The sequence below is a fragment of the Eptatretus burgeri genome, chromosome 2 (assembly GCF_056783735.1).
Source record: "Eptatretus burgeri isolate ZD-2024b chromosome 2, Ebu_testis_v1, whole genome shotgun sequence".
Lineage (NCBI taxonomy): Eukaryota > Metazoa > Chordata > Myxini > Myxiniformes > Myxinidae > Eptatretus > Eptatretus burgeri.
In genome coordinates this window covers 96,802,911-96,826,672 of record NC_140962.1, presented here as the reverse complement: position 1 = coordinate 96,826,672, position 23,762 = coordinate 96,802,911, and the positions used below count along the sequence as shown (strand labels likewise).

At 45.4% G+C, this 23,762-nt stretch overlaps 1 protein-coding gene across 4 annotated transcripts in view; it reads left to right on the top strand.

Annotated features, from left to right (window-relative positions):
• The window catches only part of TBC1D30 (TBC1 domain family member 30), an 87,609-nt gene that overhangs the window by 581 nt on the left and 63,266 nt on the right, over window positions 1–23,762 (top strand). For all 4 annotated transcript variants that reach the window (XM_085870406.1, XM_085870405.1, XM_085870410.1 and 1 more), the window contains exon 2: window positions 12,745–12,909. In XM_085870406.1, the coding sequence (XP_085726532.1) occupies window positions 12,745–12,909 (165 nt within the window). The remainder of the gene's footprint in view (window positions 1–12,744; window positions 12,910–23,762) is intronic.

The following is a 23,762-nucleotide window of genomic DNA, read 5'->3' as shown; positions in this document are numbered from 1 at the left end:
TGGTCGACTTCCAGAATGATGCTTTAAAAAAATGGGATCTAGGAATTGGGGCTGACAGGATGGCCGAGGGTACGCACACTCACCTCTAAGCTGTCGAGCCTGGGTTCAAATCCAGATTGAGCTATGAGCTGGTGTTTCACAGGCAGGGTGTGCCTGGTGTTGGCTTTATGATTAAGGAGGCTGGCTTAAGATCTCAGGGTCTTGAGTTCAAGCCCTTGTTTTTACCCACCGTTGAATTAACACCAGGTGGGTTGACTCAGCCCATCATCCTTCTAAGGTCAGTGAAATGAATACCAGATTCCTGGTAAGGGGGGCATTGCATCAGTGGCGCAACCATGCCTCCAGAAAATGATGCAGCCAAACAGCCACAGGCGGCATACGAATAAATAAATAAATAACAGACAGGGTGATTCTTCAGTGTGTGTGGCATCCCTCGGATGGACGTTAAACTGTGCATCCCATCTACCGGTAAGTTGGTGGATGTTAAAAATCCTACGTGTCCTTCGTGAAGAGTCGGTGAGCTGACGCTGGCACCATGAACAAATAGCCCTAACTACTGATGGGAGAGGGATGGCAAACCACCCAGTGTAACCCTTGCCAAGAACCTGCTCAGGTGGAACCAATGCTCCGTAACAGAGTATGGTACAACAGTCCAAAGGGTCAATTCTTATTAGATGTATATGTACTTTATCCAACAATAGGACTGGAGTAATAACTTGCAAGCATAAGGTAGATTAGCCATAAACTACTTTTCCATTAACAGTTGGTAGTGATTCAAAGTTTGTTTGTTTTTGTGTTGATTATTAAACTTCCTGAGATTATATTTCCCTTCAAAAGCACGATTATGCACCCTGATGCATCATGTTCCCACTCCTAATTGAAATCCCCACCTCATCCTATTGCCCTTATTTTATGAACTTTCCCTCATTCCAAGGATGTCCAAAGCCCTCCGGCTGCCCGACAGCAGCACCTATGTGATCACTTCAAACGCAATCATTGGTTCGGTTCTAAATATCTGCTCCTCCAAATTGGTGTCCTTTCTGTTACCCTTTCAGTGAGTCATTTACTGTAAATGTCATTATATTTACTGTACGTGGTGGCAAACAACCACCCCCATCCACAATAGGGTGCAAGCATTGATGCACCGAACAATAGATCTGTCACCTTTCATTATATCACGACTCGTGTGCAAGGTAATCAGATTCTTAATTGTCGCTCGTTGTTTTGCTTTTCCCAATGTGAAGGTGAAGCACCCCTTTGACTTCTGTTCTTATTGCTTCTGCTATCAAGTGAAGCCTGAAATTTTAACAAGAGATCAGGATATTCTTAATGGAATATAGTCAGTGGTTTTGATGCTGGTATGACGCGCAACGGCTTGTCGGATTGAGAGGAAATTTTCACCATTGGTGCGACGACACATGTAGAATGTTTTAATGATAATTATGATGTCATAGTTCATGTGGTGTGGCAGTTTGTGTTGTGGAAAACGGAACAAGTTTGGACCTCTGTATCTCTGAAACCGCACCAAGGAAAACCAGAGTTGGTGTCAAAGCCACCCAATGCTCGCCTCTTTATACATTTATCGTTTTTAAAACACTAGTCTAATAATATTTTTTATAAAGCATTGCAGTGAAGTCTGATCAAAATAATTTTAAAGCAATATATGTATTTGTATATTGTAATCAGTAAAAAATAGTGTGGTAGATAAAAACATTAGAAAGGAAACAGGCGAGCTAATAACTTGCACCAAAAACTTTAACATTTTCGCGCTCGCGCTCGCGCGCACGCGCACGCTGGGGGTATCGCTGTAGCTCTCTGTTCTTCGAACAGGCGAGATAAAAATTGAAACTTGGCACATTGCATGTACTCCTCATGGGGAATGAGTATGATTGTTATGACGTCATTGCGTATGTAGAACGCCACATCCAATCGGGATGAAAATTTTTGAGGGTCATCTTGGGATAAAATGGTCCACAGAAAAAAATAAAATCATGACGTCGTCAGTCACGTGATTCAGCAGTCATATCGTTGGGTTTTTTTTTTTTAAAAACCTTCAAAGATTTTCTTCTCTGAAGTGGTTGAACAGATCGAGGCGAAACTTTACATGTATGACCGCCTATCCATGAGGAACAAAACGTTCACACATATGTCATTGGTCACATGATTTCGTAGCCATATTGGATTTACCCTAAAACCTTCAAAAATACACCACTCGAAAGAAGTCCTGGTGAGGGTTTGCAATCTCTGCTTGCTCTTTTTATTGTTTTTAGGATGTTGAACTTCATTATCTTTCTTCAAAAAAAATTAATTTTTTAGCTCTCATTGGAAGTCTTGTATTTAAATTAATTGAAAATGTCGATCTTGTTTTTGCTCATCATTCATCTATCATCCTAATCTTCGTTGGCTTCATGAAAATTCGTGACCATAATATGTATATATATATATATATATTGTTACGGATTCGCGCCCGCCGGCGTGCTGACGGCCACGTAACTCGAATTGCGGCACGTCGCCCACCGGACGGACAATCCAGTCGTGACCCTCTCGGACTAACGCCGGGAACCAGTCACGGGTGGACCTTTCGGTCTCACCGCGATCGAGCCACTCGGCCCCCGCGTGGGATAGGGTTGCTCGCCAAATTCGACCTACCTAAGTACCCACGCGGAGGGTAGACCGGGCGATCGCACCTCGCCGCAGGTCGACTTCGGACACGGGCCACTTAAGCGACCCGTTCCGTACTATCGGGATAACCGAGCGGTGTTATCGTCGGCCTCGACGGTTCGATTAATTACCACTACCAACCCTTTACGTGAAGCAAGATGAGGATTCAATGAAAGAAATGACGAAGCGAAGCGGGAAACAGTTCAACATAAAGCACATTTATTCGCGATGAACGGAAAGCACACATATACAATTCCACCAAAAGCACATAGAAAAGAAGAAGACAAAAAGCAAATGCGACAATGCAGATCTAATACCGATTACGCGAGCACACGGCAACACTGATACAATTTTACTTCACAGACGGCGCCGACAACACACATTCCCAAAGCAAAAAAAAAGAGAACCACCCTCCAGGACGAGGGGGTAGGCGGGCCTGGGGCCGAGACCGTGTCGGGCCTACCCGTCTGGTGATGAGACGCGGAGCGGCGGTGGTGCCTCAACTCCGCGGGCCTCGCGGACAGTGTCTGGTAGGGGGTGGGAAAAGGGGCCCCCTTGGTCGCACTATCTCAGCGCAGGGGGAAACAGGAGGGGGTTGCTGATGCTCGGGGTAAGGAGGATTTTTACTCTGTCTCGGGTCCCGCGACGAGCGTCTCCACCTCGACCAGGTCGCGCCATCGGCCTCCCTGGTGTGCAGCTCCCGGCACCGACGCGAGCACCCCTCGTCTGCCTTCGCCGCCGCCGCCTCTCCACAGCTCCGTCCTCTTCGCTCCGACTCCAACTCCGAACTCTTCCTCCTGCGAACTCCTTCCAACGCACACACGACACACTTTTCTGACGAACGCAGCCGCTTATATAAGCCCCGTGGCTTCGCCTTTGACCCCCTGCCTTCGACCTTTCACCTCGCTCCCCATTGGCCCGAGAAAAAGTGGGCGTGAATGCATTTTGATCCATGAATTTGCACATAGCGACCGCCCTCCAACGCCCTGGAGGCGGGGCCAAATCGCCCCTTGCTCACCGATTGGACGGAACAAAAGTGGGCGTGAGTCGTTTTTGATCCGTTTTTGGAGCGGAAAGTCCGTGGTTTTGTACACGCTGTTCGGCGCGCGCCCTGCACGAGTCCAATACCGGTACCCAAAAGCGGCGCAAGAACGGTGGCGATGCGACGGTTGCGAGGTGTGACGGCAAAGGTCGTGGCTGCTGTGGTGAAGCGGCGCCGCGGTGGGTGGTTGATGTTGTGATGACTGTTGAGACGCGGTTGGCGGTGGTGATAATGGCGGTTGGTCCCAAAATAAAGATAGTAAAAGAAAAACGGCTATCCTGAAGAGTCGCAGCACGCATGAATGACATTTATTCCCTCTAGACAACGGGTTTGGGCCTAACTACACATATACTTACCGAGATATCTCACCTAAGGGACCTGAATGGTGGTTTGCGAATTTGGTAACCACAACAATATATATATATATATATATATATATATATATATATATATATATATATATATATATATATATATATATATATATATATATATATATATATATATATATATATATATATATATATGAGCCTGGTGTTGGTGCAGTGGTTAGGGCAGCAGCTTGGGATCCAAAAGGTACTGAGTTCAAGCCCCGTTGGGCCACTGAATTAATACACCAGGGGGTTGACTCAGCCTGTCATCCTTCCGAGGTCGGCGAAATGAGTACCAGTATACTGGGCCGGTGTATACCCCGGTTAAAATAGGTGTACCATATCCCTGTGTCGTAAGAGGCGACCAGGGTTGCGTCAGGAAGGGCATCCGGCGTAAAACATGTGCCAAATCACTATGCGGATCATACGGATGATCCGCTGTGGCGACCCCGAACGGGAGCAGCCGAAAGAAGAAGAAGAAGATATATATATATATATATATATATATATATATATATATATATATATATATATATATATATATATATATATGTAGATAATAGCTTGTTCTTTTCTTTTTTTTTCTGTGGATTTTGCATATTTTCATATTGCTATATATTTTTAGAAAAGCATTATATTGGCTTAATGTGTTGATGTTTGCTTGGAAGAATAAGTTGGTTGAAAGTTTGCTTTTTCATTTCAGTTACCCCACGCACGTGAAGTGAAAAGTGGGGTGAAGCAATTGGTTCATGTCAGTCTGTGTCTACAAACGTCAGTTTATGATCAAGGAACAACATAATTTCAATTGAATGTTATATTTTGAACATGAATCGGGATATGAACCTGTAGTTTAGCAGTACTTTGCCTCTGAATTCATCCCAATCGTACATGTGCAGAAAGGAGCGAGATGATTTTTTTTTTTTTTTTTTTTTTTACTCTGACTGCCTGTCTGGCACTCAAACAAAATTGAAAACCATTCTAAGCAGGAAACTTACTGTTTTAAGGATGTCATAAAGGACACAAATGACGTATGCAAGCAACATTTTGGATAAGGTGGTGTAAAATAAGTTGCATCAACGGCGGTAAACTTCCAAAAAAACCTTTTTTTTCTGCAACCTTTAAAATCTATTTTATTTCAATTGAGTTATAAACTTGAACACTGTAGAATACAAGTCACCTTTTTGGCATTTTCAAAACCCTTTCAAGTCCATCAGTATGACATCATAATTGCACATGTGGAATGCTCCATCCGATCAGTATGAACATTTTTGAGGGTCATCGAGGGATGAATTGATCCACAGAAAAAAAATTGTTTGGCATTCGTCATTACTGCATTGTGTGCTTGCTTTTGGGCTCCCTCCTGTGAATAGCACAGGTATCTTGCTGGTGTATTTATGTCTGGCGAGCCAAACCCACGCTCTGCACGAAGTTTCTAAAGTGAGGGTTCGTTAGGACGTTAATATAGCAAGTGTTCACAATGTGATTTATAGAATTTCTTTGTATACGATGTTTCTTGTTAGATTTTTTTTTTGTGTGTCAAATGCACCTTCTGAGGTAGTCAGCATGTGCAGAAGAGGGTTTTACATTGCAGACGCTGTTTTCTAGGAGTGGCATTACGCCTATCAGTGGTGACGGTCTGTCAACGACAGACGTAATGATGTCAGTGAATGACCGATGATGTCACGACGTCATTATGCCTCTCAGCGGTGACGTCACACGTCGCCATGCAAACAAATGTAAAAATTAGAAAATTGCCCAAAATTCCCAAACCTGTCCCTGTGGCGCAATCTCACATAGCCTATGCTGTACATTAGACCACAGAGCACCTGCATGCCGAAAGTGGCGACAATCCGTCCAGCAGTTTCGAAGGAGATGCATCCACAAAATATGGCTTGGCGTATTAATATAATAATAATAATAAATGTCAGTGTGGGTCAGTCTTTCTCCTCCATAACTCCACAACTGGGAAACCTAGCGGGCCCAAACTTTGCACACATACGAAGGGAACTCCAAGGTAGTGCATGAATGAAAATTTGTTGTTTCGGTTAATTGAAACACCACTATTGAAGATAATTAATGGCCTCATTTAATTATCCCTCATCAAGGTGCCATCCTTGGTCAGCCTCTGAGTCAGCCTTCTGTCAGCTTGCCTTGGTCTTGATTCGTCATTATGATCAGCCTCCTCAACAATGCCTTCACTTGGAACAGGCCGCAAAAGTTTCTTAACGATAAAGCGCTCAGAATTTTTTTTTCACTTTTCTTTCTCACATAATCAAATGCCCCATTTTCATACCTACAAATCACTGGATACATCGCAATGCTTATAAACAGCCAGTGTTCAAGGCCTTATTTAATTTCCACAAATGCTACAACCTCTAGGATCTCTTAACCTGAGTCAAATTTCAAAATTTCAATCTCTTAACTGATCTCAGCAGCAGTTCCAACTGCTAAAAAAAAGAAAAATAATCATTTATCCAATTCGGACATTGTTTGACATCCTGGGCACCTCCAAGTGTTTGTAGCTATATTTAGTTTCCACATATGCAATAACCTCCAAAATATCTTCACCTTATTTTTTTTTTTTGTGTACCTTGTCGAGGCTCGTATGAGAGCTAACACACAACGCACAGCAAGTGGGGCATGAGACAAGAGGGGCGGGAGTGGGAAGGACAAAACAATGGGGAACAGAGACATTATGAGATCTATGGAAGGGAGAGGGATGGGGCGGGGAACATGGGGTATACAAGATGGACATTGCAGCGAATTTGAAGGAGGTGTGTTTGGGTGGATTAACGGGGGTAGAAAAGATCGAGGATTTGGATGGGGGATGATAGGTGGTGGTGAACAGCTGTTTTGAAGGCCTGGAGGGAAGAATGGGATTGAATAGAGTGAGGGAGTTTATTCCAAATGTGGGGGAAAAAAAAGAGGAATGAAAGAGTGAAGGTGAGCAGTGATTCGTGATTTTGGTAGTTTTACCAGAAGGGGGTTGTTGGCGGACCTTGAGCGCCCTGCGGAAATGTGTGGACAAATCGTAGAGAGAGCAGGGGGGACGAGGCTGGAGAGGAGACGGTAGAAGACACAAAGACCACCGACCAGCCTGCGTTGAGAGAGTGAGAGGCCCAAAGACTCAGCCTCATTGCAGGAGATACCAATGATCCTAAATGCCTTGGTTTCGACAGCGTGAAGCCGAGAAAGGTGGGAGGCAGGAGCAACAGCCCAGAGGGGAGAGCAGTACTCCATCAGGCTGTGGATAAAAGCCTTGTAAGTGGTCAGGAGCTCAGGTGGGCCGAGGAAGGACTTTGCACAATGGAGGATACCCAGTCGGTGACTGGCTTTGGAGGCGAGGTTTGAAATGTGGCTTTCCCAGGAAAGGTCATGGCAGATAGTGAGACCCAGTAGCTTGAAAGAAAGGACTTCTTCCAGAGGATTGTTGAGAAAGTGTATGGGGGGGGGGGGTTCTAAACGGTTCTTTCGGAGAGACATAGTGAGAGTGTGAGATTTGTCTGGATTGAAAGAGATGTTCCACGTGTTGGACCAGTTTGTGATTTTACCCAGATCTGCAGTGAGTGAAGAAGTTGCTGCAGGCCGGTCTGAGGGATGACAGATGGTACGGCAGAGGGTGGAGTCATCAGCAAAGAGATAAGGAGGATTTTTCCAGAGAGTCGGAGAGATCATTGATGAAAACCAGAAAAATAAAAGGGCCCAGAACGTCACCTTGAGGAACTCCAGACTGGACAGGAAGAGGGGATGAAAGAACTCCATTTAGGGCCACACATTGACTGTGACAGGAGAGGAAGTCTGAGCCATGAGTGGAAATGGCCTTGGATACCATAGGAAGAGAGTTTTGTGAGCAGGGCAGGGTGCCAGTCCGTGTCAAAAGCACGTGATATTTCATGTCCGGCATTGAGGACCTCCATCCATTGTTGGGAGAGCAGAAGCAGCATATCTAGGGTAGAATGACCTGGTCTGAAACCAAATTGATGATCGGAAATCAAGCTGAGTCTCAAAATTTAAACTGCAGAATTGATCTTGGCAGCAGTCCCGAGTGCTAAAAAAAAAAAAAGTTGTTCATTTGTCTAATTCGGATATTGTTTGACATTCCACGTGTCTCCAGGTGATGTTTGTTATAACCAATCACAAATCACTTGCCAAGCCAGTGCGGTCAAATAAACACCGTCCTGAAACATCCGGAGTATCAAACAATATGCTAATTGGACAAATTAACACTTTTTTATTTTTAGCAGTCGGAACTGCTGCTAAGGTCAATTCTGCATTTTAATTTTTGAGATTTGGCTCAGATGAAGAGATTCTAGAAGTTATCACATTTCAAGTGGAATGCTTAAAATGTCCATTGAGTTGTATTCACACATTATTTGATAATCTGGATGGTGGTTATCTCTGGATGTGTCCGGGCGGTGTTTATACTGTAGTTTGACCGGTAGAAAATGGATTTCAGACATTATTTTGTTTCCATCTTCACTGTTATTCTCTGCAGAATCATTATGATGACACAGTATGAATCCTAATTAATGCTCCACCGCATATCTGCCTTCCCTTCCCCTCACCCCACGCTTACCTCCTCCCAAACCCCATCCCCCCTACATCCCTGTACAACTCTCTGGACAATTGTAAGCATTGAAGCTGAAATGCAATCAGCTATAAAATCTCAATTGAATCGGATTTCAAAAGTTAAACTGTGGAATTGAACTTAGTAGCAATTCCAACTGATTAAAAAAAAGTGTTCATTTGTTCACTTCACACATTTTTGTACTCCATTCACCTACGTTCATTTCTGGATTGTGTTTTGCATGACCCAGCCAGCCATTCCTTATCAACCATTTCAATGGAATGCTTGCTTGAGTACTTAATAGTGGTGGCCAGAATAGATTCTAAAGTGCTCGATTCCAACCGTGGCATCGACAGGAATCGAGTCGTGAACCGGAATCGACATAAATTTTGAGTAATTCCTACTTCAAAGAAAGAAGCGTTTTTTGGGAGTGAAATTTTTTTTGTCCCTGTTACACATGGCCTGGTAGTGTATTGATTAAAAAGGAACACGCACCTGGGGCATCCCATTTGCAATATCGCAGCAAAAGCAAATCACTTGAAAACTAAACTCGTTCCTCTTAAATGGATAGCATGGCATTTGGAGTCGGCCGGTAAAGGGTGCTGATTGCTTTGCTGATGGACAGGTAGGCAACACATCGACCGATAAAATTTTGATATGTTGTTCAAAAGGTCCAGAAGTGCAGTTTGGAAGCATTTCAGGAAGGTTAAAGAAGGACAGCCAAAAGTTGCATACTCGCTTTGTCCAATGGCCATTGCTCATCACTGTAATACGTCCAATATGCTAAAACATTTGAAAACCAAACACCAGAGAGAGTACCTATTACTGACGGATGGGAATGCGGATTCAAAGAAACCAAAGTCTACAACAGCAACAAGTTCGCTTTTGCAATCAACGATTGAAAGCACTTTCGCCCTGATAACACCCTTCCTCTCCCCTCCCCCCTTCACACCTCCTTCATTTCCACAGCCCCTTACACCTCTTTCACTTCTCCCCTTCCCCCACCCCTCATTCCCTTCCCCCCTCCATCCTTCACTTCCCCTCTCCCCCCACGCCTCATTCACTTCCCCCATCCCCCACACCTTCATTTCCCTCCTCCCCCCACCTCTTCTTCGCTTCCCCCTTCCCCACCCTCCTTCACTTCCCCCATGCCCCACACCTTCATTTGCTTCCTCCTTCCCCACCCTCCTTCACTTCCCCCTTCCCCACCCTCCTTCACTTCCCCCTCCCCCACCCTCCTTCACTTCCCCCTTCCCCTACCCTCCTTCGCTTCCCCCTTCCCCCACCCTCCTTCGCTTCCCCTTCCCCACCCTCCTTCGCTTCCCCCTTCCCCCACCCTCCTTCGCTTCCCCCTTCCCCTACCCTCCTTCGCTTCCCCCTTCCCCTACCCTCCTTCGCTTCCCCCTTCCCCTACCCTCCTTCGCTTCCCCCTTCCCCTACCCTCCTTCGCTTCCCCCTTCCCCTACCCTCCTTCGCTTCCCCCTTCCCCTACCCTACCCTCCTTCGCTTCCCCCTTCCCCTACCCTCCTTCGCTTCCCCCTTCCCCTACCCTCCTTCGCTTCCCCCTTCCCCTACCCTCCTTCGCTTCCCCCTTCCCCTACCCTCCTTCGCTTCCCCCTTCCCCTACCCTCCTTCGCTTCCCCCTTCCCCTACCCTCCTTCGCTTCCCCCTTCCCCTACCCTCCTTCGCTTCCCCCTTCCCCTACCCTCCTTCGCTTCCCCTTCCCCTACCCTCCTTCGCTTCCCCTTCCCCTACCCTCCTTCGCTTCCCCCTTCCCCTACCCTCCTTCGCTTCCCCCTTCCCCTACCCTCCTTCGCTTCCCCCTTCCCCTACCCTCCTTCGCTTCCCCTTCCCCTACCCTCCTTCGCTTCCCCCTTCCCCTACCCTCCTTCGCTTCCCCCTTCCCCTACCCTCCTTCGCTTCCCCCTTCCCCTACCCTCCTTCACTTCCCACCTCCTCCCACCTCTCCTTCACTGTACCCCTTTCCCCCTCTCCTTCACTTCCCCTTCCCCCTTCCCCTACCCTCCTTCACTTCCCCCCTTCCCCCACCCCTCCTCACTCTCCCCCATCTGTTTCTTGCCCCTATTTTTCTCTTTGTATTCCCGTCAGCGAAGCGGTAGGTGGTATTTGCTGGTATACTAAGTGATTCAAACCTGGATTTTTTTTCCCTGCAACACTGAGGCTCAAGTTTAACCATGAGGAGGTTACTGCAAGAACACATCATCATCCTGTAGTTGTTGGGAGGGTCGGATGGCCGAGAGAGCAGCGAGAGCTAAACCAACCGGAAGAGAGGCCATCAAAGAAAACAGAGGGCACCTTGTGCTTGCAATGTGAAAGTAGCAAATCTTGTGTTTCAGCCTCATTTAGGGAAACTCAAGTAATATTGAGAGCTTTAGACTCCATGCAAGCCAGGAGAGACAGATGTGGTGCTTGGGTTCTCACCCAAAAGTGACAATTGCACTCCATTCAGCTACGGACAAAGGATTTGTAGAATGCAAGTAATTCTGATTTTTTTTTTCAAGGAAAAACTTGGAGTGACTGGTCACCCCATCTGCTGCAGGCCTTGAAGGCCCAGCTCTATGATACATTCATTCAGATGGAAGTGCGAAATAGGCCAGACTTCAAACAGATTTGTTGGAAGGAAAGACATTCCCAAAATGGAAATGGATGAAACGTAAAGTTGTACGAATGGAAAATCACTTCTTTTTGTTTTTTCTAGAGTGAAAAATGTCGACTGACATTCTTCTACTCGGATTTGAAATGTCAATGGATTTTGTATGCTGGTTGCACAGGAAAGCAGCATCAGTATGTTGGAAAATTTTACCTCTTTTATTTATTTACTTTACAAGGTAACGCATCTTGTAAAGAGGGTAAGTTGATAAGTAACGACCACTTTTTGTCTCAAGTCCACAAGAGCTCCGCATGGTTGTTGCTGCTGCTGTTGTGGTTGTTGGTGTGGGTCGATTTCTGAAATGTGCACCCATTGGTCGGACAGCTGCCGGACCGCACCTACATCTAACGCTCGACTCCATCCACCATGGCACCCAGACAAAATGATATGGCTGCCATCTTGGTTTTTTGGGGTAGGCCGAAGACGTCAGGTTTGTAGGCCTCTGATTGATCATACACTGCTCAGGTTTGTTACATCAGATTTCCATTGGCTTTGTTTGGGTCGAGTGTTACTCATGATGAGGGACCATGAAAAATCTAACATGTCGAATAAAAATTATGAGCAAGGTTTAATCTAGCGCATCGGTATGCACGGTACATACCTTCCTAAAAAAAAAAACCGTTACATAATTTTTGAATGGCCCCATGTTGGGGTTAAACAATCCGTGACTGTGTGACGTATCAGTTCGTTCTAATATAAGCATGGCAGGGGCTGACATGGATGAGAGGTGTTGAGTTGCGCTTTTAATGTGCTATTAAAAGTTTATTTCCCAATTGGCCGTGACCATATTTTTGTCGCAGGTTGTGACCACAGTGCGGTCACTCTTGTTCAACAAGGAAAGATAAACATTGAGCCTGGATATTATTAGAACCTTCACTTGTTGTCACTTTCTTGTGAAAAGGCATCTACTAGTCCCACTTCTACTATTAGAATGGTTTCAAATTATTTGCACCTTCTTGTGGGGTTGACCGAGCATTTTTTGGCCCAATAATTTCACAAACCCACTGGTCAGGCCTGACGTTCGACTGGATGTGGCAGGAATCCAGACCAGACAGCTTTAGAGACAAGTGTGCTACCTTTGTACCATCCGATTTCACTTTTTCGAAAGGTCTTCGCTATTGAGTAACCAATCGTCGATTGTAAAATTAATTACGCCAGATTCTTGCAAACAAGTTGTGTGAAATCAAATTTTATTCCTGCTTTTTTGTTTGTTTGTTTGTTTAGTTTTTGTTTTGTTCAAAATCATATTTATTTAAGAACCATATGTTTTTTTTGTTTTTTTTTAATCTACTTGCAATTTTTTGTTATTCAGCAATTAAGATGTACATTTCTCAAAATGACAGTTGTCCTGCATGAGAAGAAAGTGACAGCTGACCAGATAACTAGCTTACCAATGTAATAAAGATGCTGGTCCAATGTGGTGTGTTGACAGAACTCGCTAAACTGAAGCAGGCAGTGTTGGAGCTTCAGGAGCTTGTGAGGTATCGTTCGGCACGTCTCGTGCAACGTCTGCGGCAACGCGACCGCATGGGCCGTGATTTGCAGCATCACTGTGATGTGCTGACAGCCTTCTTGCAAGCAATTTCCCCCAAGCGCCGTAAGTATTATGCTATTATCTTCTTACAAAGTTTGGTGGAATGTTTTTCAAAATGGGATACAGGGGCCCATCTTAGTAGGGAGCTTGATTTCACAAGGTTCATGCAGCTGCTTTGTTTGTCATTTTAAAAGATGAAAGCTTCGAAGTCAGGGTTGGAAACAGCAGAGAATTCTCAGATTCATTTAAAAGTTAGATTACAAATCAGCTCTGCTCCAGGCTTGGTCTTGCACCCCTCGCTTATTAATAAGCTATGTGTGGCATTAAAAACTATCGACGAATGATGAATTCCAAATAGTTGGCCATACCAACACTTTTTTTATGTTTCAATCTATAAGTATTGTATAAATAGTCAGCAAAATATTTTCTTCTATATATATATATATATGTATGCCATCTGCCAGGAAAGCAGAACAGGTCCTTCCTTCAGTCTCCGATGTACAAAAACTCGGAGTCCTGTCGCCTACAGCTGGTGTCTCTACAGCCGAGTGATTACCCAAGATGAACCACTGCGTTTAAATCCTCCTAATGAGGCGTTTCATACCAATTTTATAATGGCTGTAATCTTACCCATGCCTTTAGTTATCGTTCCCCCTGGTCTTTCCTCTGGTGTTCTCTCTGTCAGTGCCACCGCTTCCAGACTGTAAAGGTAGACCGGCATCACACAAATCACCAAAACTTTCCCTTTCAATTTCCTTGATATCTTTCTGTCTGGCATTACTCCCTCCAGCCTCCTCCATGCATTCGCACCCACCTGAATCCTCCTCTGCACCTCTGCCTCGGACTTTCCATCCCCAGTCATTGTTTCCCCAAGATACTCAAACCTATTTCCCTGTCTCATCTCCTTCCCCTCTCACGTAATATTAATTTATTTTCTCTGCTGCCCAACCTACATCACCTCAGTCTTCTCCATACTCATCCTCAGCCCATGCCTCCCAAATGCCTCCTTCCACTCCCCCAGTACTTCCTGTATCTCCCGTCTACACTCTGACACAACAGCACCCTCCCCAGAATACCGCTCATGTTTACTTTCCTGCTTACCAGCTCCATCACCATGATAAACATGAGTGGGCTGAAAGAGCTTTCCTGCCTCAAATCGATGTTCATGCTGAACTCCTCCAACATCCGAGGACAAACCAAAACTCTTCCCTTCAATCCCTTATACATCCCATCTACCAACCTAACTTCTGCTTCCGACACTCCCATCCATCTCAGTGTCGCCATCACCATCTCTCAGGACGGTGTCATAAGCCTTCTCCAGGTTCACAAATCCCAATGCCATTTAACCTTGCACCTCCAATGTCTTCTCCATCAGCTGTCTCAGCATGAACATCCCATCCGTCGCCCCCTCCCCTTTTATAAACCCCTGCTGCTCTTCTTCGATTTCACTACCCCCCTCCCCCTTCATATCCTCACTCTCCTCATCCCTGTCATGGGCAAATTTATAGATCTTTTTCCATCTTGTTGTACACTTACTCTTCCATATCATTCCTTGCCTTATCCATAGCTGTCCTGGCTGCTTACCCATACAGGTGCAGCAACTCTGCATCCGGTTGTCCCCCTCTACCCTTGATCGTCTCGATCCCCTTCCAAACTTCCTTTTTCTTCCCAACTGCCTTTGTTACTTCCTCCATCCAACATATCTGATTTCTCCCCCGAATTGACGATGTTCCTTTTCCTAATGTCCTTCCACACAAATCGAGATTGGGCTCAGAAATTTAAAGCAAGAGTTGAAAAGACCCTTCCCATGTCCTTTTTCTCAAGATTGCGCAGGATAAGATGTTCAATGAACTTTCTCGTCTTTGTTCTGTATTTTTTTAAAAAGCCATCCATGATGGTCAAATTCACTCAGAGTTTTTTGTGACTGTTGATTGGAAAGGTTTGGCGGTCCCAGTGAACATAGACAACCTGTTGATTTTTTTTTTAATCAAATGCACTTAATGTAAAAATCTGAGTTTGGTTTCAAATTCTTTTCATGGTGATAAATTGACAGGTAGTTTGTCCTCGCCTTTAAAGTTGTCCTGGCTTCAGTTTGATTCATTTTGTAATTACTCGTACGTGCCCGTAAAAAAAAAAAAAAAAATTAATAAATAAATATTCAAACCGCGAGCAAGAAACAACAACCACACAGGCCATTTCTTCGCTCTCGCGTACCCGAAACTTGCGTGGCCCGGAAGTTCGCATATCGCAGTTACGATTATTCGCAATTTAGTTTTAATGGCCAATTATTCAATTAGCGCCAACGTATTTTGCCTTTTCGCAATGTCGTCGCAAGGAGAAACAAAAAGAGAAGAGAAGAGATGAAAAAAAAAATGTACTTCCTGGTTCGGAGCACACCAGCTCACTATGATGTTACTGAAATTTATGCACCGTCTCATATGAAAACGATGATTACTTGGGGTATCGTGTTTATCTATAAATGCGCAGAAGAAATCGAGAAATTATTAGAATACACAAAGTCATCATTATCCGGAAGCCCGTACGTTGTAACCCGTAATGGGGAACGCGGCTGAGCTTCCCTTCCCCCATCGGCCATGCCGTGCAGCAACGTGTCTTGTCATTGGTTTGGTAAGTAAATGGCCATAACTTGGGAACCACTTGTCCGATTAATATCAAACCTTCAAAGGCACATCCTCAGGTCCCCAGCAATATACCTGGCAAGTTTCAATTAGATCGGACCAGTGGTTGTCGAGAAACAGCAGTCACACACACACACACACACACACACACACACACACACACACACACACACACACACACACACACACACACACACACACACACACACACACACACACATTGCTGGAATTATAGATAGATGAAGAACGAAATGTCTGTTGAGCTTAACTACACCTGCGGAGACCCTGTTCCCACCCTTCTCCGATAATTTGTCTTGATCACCTGAGCTTTACATCAAGGTACTCCCAGGCTAACCTTCAATCCTGCTCCATTAAGCATTGTCTCTTTTCTTGAAAGCAAAACTTTTTCCTGGACTCCCAAGGAAGGTAGTCATAGTAATTTGTAAAAAGGAGAAATTAAGAATGATCCTCTCAATTACAGACCAGTTATCCCTTCATCCAAGATCAGAAAAGTCATGATGTCATGATTGCACCACTGCCAAAAGGCATACCTGTTCACAAACTTGGATGAGTTTGTTTTTTGTCTAATCCACTAAACACTTTCTATATGGTGATCCTGCTCGTGCAACAGTGAGTGGATTCCTTGAGCCACAACTATGAGGTTTAATTCATCCTGTTGAACTTCTCTTGGGGGTTTGTTTGGTTTTTTTGCACATTTTTTTTTTCTTCTTCAATCTTTGGGAGTCACATCTATACATTATAAACTTTGAAATGACCATTTTTGACCCAACCTTCTCCATCTTCCTTTTTCCTGAGAAGACCATTTTTTTCTCCTTTCCCTTTCCTTCTCTCCCCATTCCTTTGTGCTATTTTTCTTCAACATATCAATATTTTTGACTTGACCATCCCCCCAATCCTCTTCCCATCCCCTCACGCCACTGCATAGGTACTATGTAGATGGCTTCTCTTCCAAAATCTGAGAGTTGTCTAAAATGCTGTCTGTGGATTTCTTCTCTGGACACAGCGAGTCATGATGCTCGCCCATTCCAGAAGAGTTTGGAGAGGGATTGATGTGTGTCTGTTTGTTTCTGTTTGCCTGTCTGTTTTCATTCTGTCTGTCATTGAACAGCTCAACTTTAATAAAGCGCCCCGCTCCCTCCCCCCCAACGGCCTACTTTAATATTACAGCCTCAGCCCAGTTTGACAAAGTTGTTAAATGGAACCATAACATTTTTACGTCTAATTTGACTGAAGTTTATTTTGTACCTTATACGTAGATAATGTCAAAGTTATTTGCACCTTTTGTGTTGAGTGTGTTGTGTGTTGTCCACACTGCCCATATATTGAGGTTTGCTGCAAGGCCTATAGGCTCGACTATTGCGCACAACTGACCCAAAACACTTTTTGCCAAAATTCCCCGAGTTAACCATAACATTTTTGTCTAATTTAACCAAAGTTTTTTTTTTTTGTTTTGTTTTTAGTTTTTACCTTTAATTGGCATTGTGTCCAAGTTACATAATACAGTATTAATCCTGTGTTTTATCATTTGTGTAGTTTCTTTATGCTGTATCTGTCTGTGCATCTGCTTAAAATGTTATTAAGGGCCATAATTTTGTTATCTCTCCTTCTTGTAAAGGAGATTTGTTTGCATGTGATGGACCAACATCACACACAACTTGATGAATGGTGATGATTAAACAGGTTAACCTTCACGATACACCCAAGTAAATTGCATATTGTTGCGGGCCGGCGGAGTCGGGTGAGAAGACCACAAGGTGGGGGAAGCTGCGTCAATTCTCACCAGACTCCCTGGAATTGTAGGCCGTCGCTCACGGATAATTCCGTGACGCGGCGGGTTGCTTAACTGACCGTGGACGCCAATAACAACCGCATGGCCTCGGGTCCTCCCGCCTATGGGTGAATCGGATTACCTAATTAACCACGCGGTTTAACCACCGTGGAACCATGCCCTCGGTACGCCTTGTCTGAACCGGATCACTATACCGGATCGGATCTCCTTTCCGGATCGGATGCAGCCGAGTGGCACTGCCAAGGACGTACCGGCTTGAAGGAACCGATTGTTGGGAATAAAGACCCGGCTAAACTTAGATTCGAACCATGCTGGACCAATGGGAGAAAAGACAAAGGTGAGCTGGGAACATTTCTACAACAATTATTTATTTACAAAAAGCGAGGAAAAGCATGTGGCACAACAAAAGGTTTATTGGGGATGTAATGCAGGGAAAAATGAGAGAGGTGTGGGGTGCGGCAATTTTACAAGCAACTTTCAAAGCCGACACAGTGCAGACTTGACGCGAGATTATTCGCAGTAATGACAAAAGATCTTAAACAGGCTTACTTATCAAATAGGCGCCAACACACTCAGACAAAGAAAACCCAATGAAAAGAAAAGGACTTTTGCAGCCAGGGAGGAAGGGGGTTGAGGTTATAGTTTCTCGGTACCTGAGCATTTCGGGGGAGGGATGCTCCGTAGTGCGGCACCCGACAATGGTTGAGTTGTTCGGCCACAACCGAACGTGTGGACATCGTGTCTGCAGGAGGGGCTTGAGTGGAGAAGAGCGGAGTCCAAAGGGGGCGAGAGATGAGCAGCAGGCAGGACCAGGAAAGAGGCTGTTCGTCGAGGTCGTGAGGTCGGAGGTAACAAACAGAAAGCGGGGTCAGACAGGAGGCTTGGTCGAGAAGCAAGGGGGCGGTTCGACAACGTGTCGGCGGAGATAAGTAGCAGGAACACTCACTCACAACTACTCCAAACCCCTTTCAATTCCTTCACCCTACAATTCTCTCCCAATTCTCATCTGCAATTCTCCTTCCAACCAACTCAACTACCTTCGTAACCACTTCACCAACCAACTTCGACCACTCTGAGGATCGCTCAATACTTTATAGAGCCCAGAGTTCCGCGAGGAGCCATTTCGAAACCGACGTCATCGTCCGATTGGACCGGCCCTTCACGTGGTCCGCCTTTCTGGGCTGGGTTTCAGCCAGACTCCGGTATGGTCCGCCCACGCCAGGCATGTCTGGCCTTTGGCAGGTGGATGTGGTACAGCTACAGCGTTTGTCCAGCCGAAGTCGGGATTTTGACTCAGAAAGCGAGAGTCTGGGTTGACGGTGGTACGCTGTGGCCAGCGAAATGAGGGGAGCAAGCGAGACGAAGGCACCGTGGATCGTAAAAGGAGGGAATAAAATAAAAGGGGAAAATGATTTAACAACCTACCTAATATCCCATCGCAACACACTCCCTTGTCTTCCCACTAGACAAAAGTTAGGGACCTAAGTACACGTATATTAATGGAATAACTGACTCAGGACAACTGTATGTTGTATGCATACGGTTCTGAGAACCGTAACAATATATTTGGATGTGTCAAATTATTGGGTGACTTGCTAGTCTCCCACATTCCTAAAGGAATGTGAAAAGCTAATGTAACAGAATAGTTTTGTACGTCGGTCAGTTAGTGATTCTGCAGTGGTTCTTAGATATGCTGTCATATATATATATATATATATATGTACATACATACATCTTCCATGTCAAGGGGAAGAGGGATTCAAAGCTAGACCATGGTAAGTGTAACATGGACCATGTGTTTCAAGTTGGTTGGTTTGTCATGTATCAGGGTCCTGTTAGAGAAACTCGCATTGTTTGTTACACAATACGCTGACGAGGCAGCGCTTGTAAGTTATAAATTGTATAGTTGGGAGAAGATTGGATGTTTAAAAACTTCTTGCTATAAGGGTGGGGGGCAGGTGAAGACTTTCGGCAACAAGGCACAATGGACTTCACATTTCAAAATGACCGATCGCAATCTGTCTGGCTGGTGAAGCACAAGCCATGGCAACGAGATGCGATGTTGGGCCCAGAAGAGGGGATGGGACTGATTTTTATTGGGGACGGCCTTGAGGATGGCACTTCCCACAAGCAGTGAGCAGCCAATCACAGGACCAGGCAAAGGTGATCCCAGGGTACAGAGGGCAGGCCAGAGGACCCGCCGTGCAGACGCTCCGTGGAAAAATACAGTGTGTCCACAAGGGCTGGGTCTGCACATTCACGTGAACAGAGATAAGTGAGGGACCCTTTTGGAAAAAAAGAAATCGTTCTCTGTTTCTCTGGCTCTTCATCTCTCGCTCTTTGTCTCCCACTGTGCTTCATCATTGTTCAGGGAAAAATTCTCCCTGGAGACGCGAACGCTGCCTCACAATCCATCGCCTCCACTGAATCATTCGGGCACCCTTTGTGTTCCCGAGCTTCACCATCACCTTGCATACCACTCAGCATCATGCCATAGGAAAGTCCTTGCCTGCTTCCCCCATTGTTTTGCAAGAGTGTTTTTTTTTTTTTTTTTTTTTTTTTTTTTTTTTGTATACCTTGGTCGAGGCTCGTATGAGAGCTAACACACAACTCACAGCAAGGAGGCATGAGACAAGAGGGGCGGGAGTGGAAGGGACAAAACATTGGGGAACAGACACAGGTGAACTGTGGAAGGGAGAGGGATGGGGATGGGACGGGGAACATGGCGAGGGGAAGATGGACATTAAAGGGACTTTCAGGAAGGAAAGCAGGAGAATTGAAGGAAGTGGGCTTGGGTGGATTATCGGGGGTAGAAAAGATCGAGGATTTGGATGCGGGAAGATAAGAGGTGGTGGTGAAGAGCTGTTTTGAAAGCCTGAAGTGAAGAATGGGAAAGAATAGAGTGAGGAAGTTTATTCCAAAGGCGGGAAAAAGAGGAATGAAAGAGTGAAGATGAGCAGTGATTCGTGATTTTGGTAGTTTTACCAGAAGGGGGTTGTTGGCGGACCTTGAGCGCCCTGTGGAAATGTGGTTGGGACAAATCGCAGAGAGAGCAGGGGGGGCAAGGCTGGAGAGGAGTCGGTAGAAGACAGAAAGACCACCGACCAACCTGCGGTGATTGAGTGAGAGGCCCAAAGACTCAGCTTCATTGCGGGAGATGCCAATGATCTTAAAAGCCCTGGTTTCGACAGCGTGAAGTCGAGAAAGGTGGGAGGCAGGAGCACCAGCCCAGAGGGGAGAGCAGTACTCCATCAGGCTACGGACAAAAGCTTTGTAAGTGGTCAGAGCTCAAGAGGGCCGAGGAAGGACTTTGCACGACGGAGGATTCCCAGTCGGCGACTGGCTTTGAGGCAAGGTTGTTGGAAATGTGACTTTCCCAGGAAAGGTCATGGCAGATAGTGAGACCTAGAAGCTTGAAAGAAAAGACTTCTTCCAGAGGATTGTTGAGAAAGTGGATGGGGGGTTTTGTAAACGGTCCTTTCGAAGAGACATAGTGAGAGAGTGGTGAGATTTGTCTGGATTGAAAGACATGTTCCACGTGTTGGACCAGTTTGTGATTTTATCCAGATCTGCAGTGAGCGAAGAAGCTGCTGCTTGCCGGGCTGAGGGATGACAGATGGTGCGGCAGAGGGTTGAGTCATCGGCAAAGAGAAATAGAGGATTTTCCAGAGAGTCCGAGAGATCATTGATGAAAACCAGAAAAAGAACAGGGCCCAGAACGCTACCTTGAGGAACTCCAGCCTGCACAGGAAGAGGGGATGAAAGAACTCCATTTAGGGCCACACGTTGACTGCGACAGGAGAGGAAGTCTGCGAGCCATGAGTGGAGATGGCCTTGAATACCATGGGAAGAGAGTTTGGTGAGTAGGGCAGGGTGCCAGACTGTGTCAAAAGCACGTGATATGTCCAGGGATACGGCTCGGATTTCCTGTCTGGCATTGAGGACCTCCATCCATTGATGGGAGAGCAGAAGCAGCATATCTAGGGTAGAGTGACCTGGTCTGAAACCAAATTGATGATTGGAAATCAAGCCATTGGAGAAGAGGAAGGATTTCATGTCTGAAGCGATGATGGATTCCATAACCTTGCTGATGATTGGGAGAAGGCTGATTGGTCTATAGTTACAGGGATCTGTTTTTGCACCTTTTTTATGCAGGGCAGTGATGTTAGCAGATTTCCAAGCAGATGGCAGATGACCTTGAGCAAATGAGAGGGTGAATAGAACAGAGAGAGGGTGAGCAAGAGCAGAAGAGCAGGCTTTGAGGACACGTGGGCTGATGCCGTCTGGACCGGTTGCAGAATCTGACTCGAGGTTTGAAAGCAAGCTCTCCACCTTGTCAGGAGAAAAGGATACAGAGTCCAGGGACAGTTGGGTGCGACTGGGTAAAGTGGGTAGAGATAGTGATGGGTTTGGGACACAAGATTTAGCTGCAAACACCGAGTTTAGACATTCAGCTTTATCACAGGTTTTCATTTTCATATTCAGGTTTTTGCAGATGAGAATATCACATTCAGCTTTATGTTGAGACATCAATAAGCACAATGGCATATAACATAGATTGATGTTAGTGTCTGTCTTTGTTTCATTCAAATATTTTTTTACCCGTTTTGGAGAAAAACAATACTTTTCAGCGCGCCTGAGTGCATAGAAATATACATACTGTACAGTGTGGCCTGTTACACCGAGCAGTGTAAGGATTGTTATTTCTTCATCACTGTAAATAAGTTTGTGTGTCCCCACATTCATATGGGTCTGTTGACTCGCTTGGTTTGTTCATTTTTGCATGTCCCGTGCACTTTTCCACAATACTCGTTATAAATAAACCCTTATAAAAGTAAGAATTGTTATCCATCCTTCTGCCTCCAGTGTGTGCCACCGCCAAATTATGGGTGACCTTGGGGAATGGTACAGTTGTAGATTAAATAAATTGAATGAACTTTAGCAGGAAACCTTCAGCCGTTTGCACGATAAAAGATCACGGTGCAAACTGCCCGTGTTAACTGAGGCTGTCTGACGCGACATATTTTATCCTGTGAATGGCTGAAATGTTTTGAGCTAAAGTGCCTACTGGACATTGTCAGTGCTGTGAAGTGCTGGACATGAGAGTTTGGATGACTGGCCGGAAATGAGATGACTGCAGATGAGAGTTGGGTGCACCATTACGATCCTGAGCATAAGAGACGGTCGATGACGTACCGCCACAAGGGATCACCGGCCCCGACTTGGCTCCGTCAGATCTTGGTGTCTTCACCAAACTTGAGGAACACCTTTGTGGAGAAGATTTTTCTTTTGACAATGATGCCAAGGCTGCTGTGAGGTGCTGGTTAAGTCGGCAGGATGCACAGTTCGATCGTGGTTCATCACAGAACTATATGAACGTTGGCACAAATGTGTGGAGCGCAACGGTGATTATGTTGAGACATCAATAAGCACAATGGCATATAACATAGATTGATGTTAGTGTCTGTCTTTGTTTCATTCAAATATTTTTTTACCCGTTTTGGAGAAAAACAATACTTTTCAGCGCGCCTGAGTGCATAGAAATATACATACTGTACATATATAATGGTAGTTGATTTACTGACGCTAGAGGAGGGAATCAGTTACTTGTTGAAAAGCTCAAAATACACAGCAACTCATCTAAAAGCAAACAGATTTAATAAACAAATGCTGGGATGGGGACACGGGAGGTGAAATGCAGTAACATGACAGAGATAACTGGACAGCGAGCCTGACGGGCTCCAACAGTTCCTCGCTTACCTTAACACCTACTTAGACCGGGGCTAGACACATTCGGGAAAAAAAAAACAAGACAAAAGAGAGTGACGGTGCTTCAGGAAAGATACACACATGTACCGATGCCACCCAGGGAGAGGGACAAGTGAGGAATCTCGCTCATGGCCGAGTGCTCTGATCTGTGTGAGTCCCGGGCTGTGAATCGGAGAGATGAGAGCTTTGATATTGTCCTGGCTGTCGGAGAGAGGTGATGGACTGGATTGTCTCCTTCGATCTCTATCTCTCTCGATGTCCTGTCTCTTACTCTCTATTTCTCTCGATCATCCCCCCCCCCCCAATGCGAGCTGTGATCACGACCATATATAGCCAATGCTCTCGCCACCCGCTGTGCAGGTCTTGCACATGTGCTGTCAATGTGCATAACTGTGATTTCTGTATTAAAATGATGGGACATGTGATGAAATTTGTTTAGGAGCTGATAAATTTGACACATTGCCTCTATAATTTGCCAAAGCCCCCCCCCCCCTTCCTCCCAATTGATCCTCAAAATCGTTTCCTTCGTAATGTCGGTGTTTTTACAAATTGTTGTTAATCAGGTCCGCAAGCCACTCAATCCCTCCCTTCGAGGAAGGCTCAAAGGAAAACATTGCAACCGTATTGAAGATAAGAGCCGTGCTGAGGCTGCAGTCTCGGGGAGTCGAAGATGCAAGCAACCACGAGAAGCGATGAGA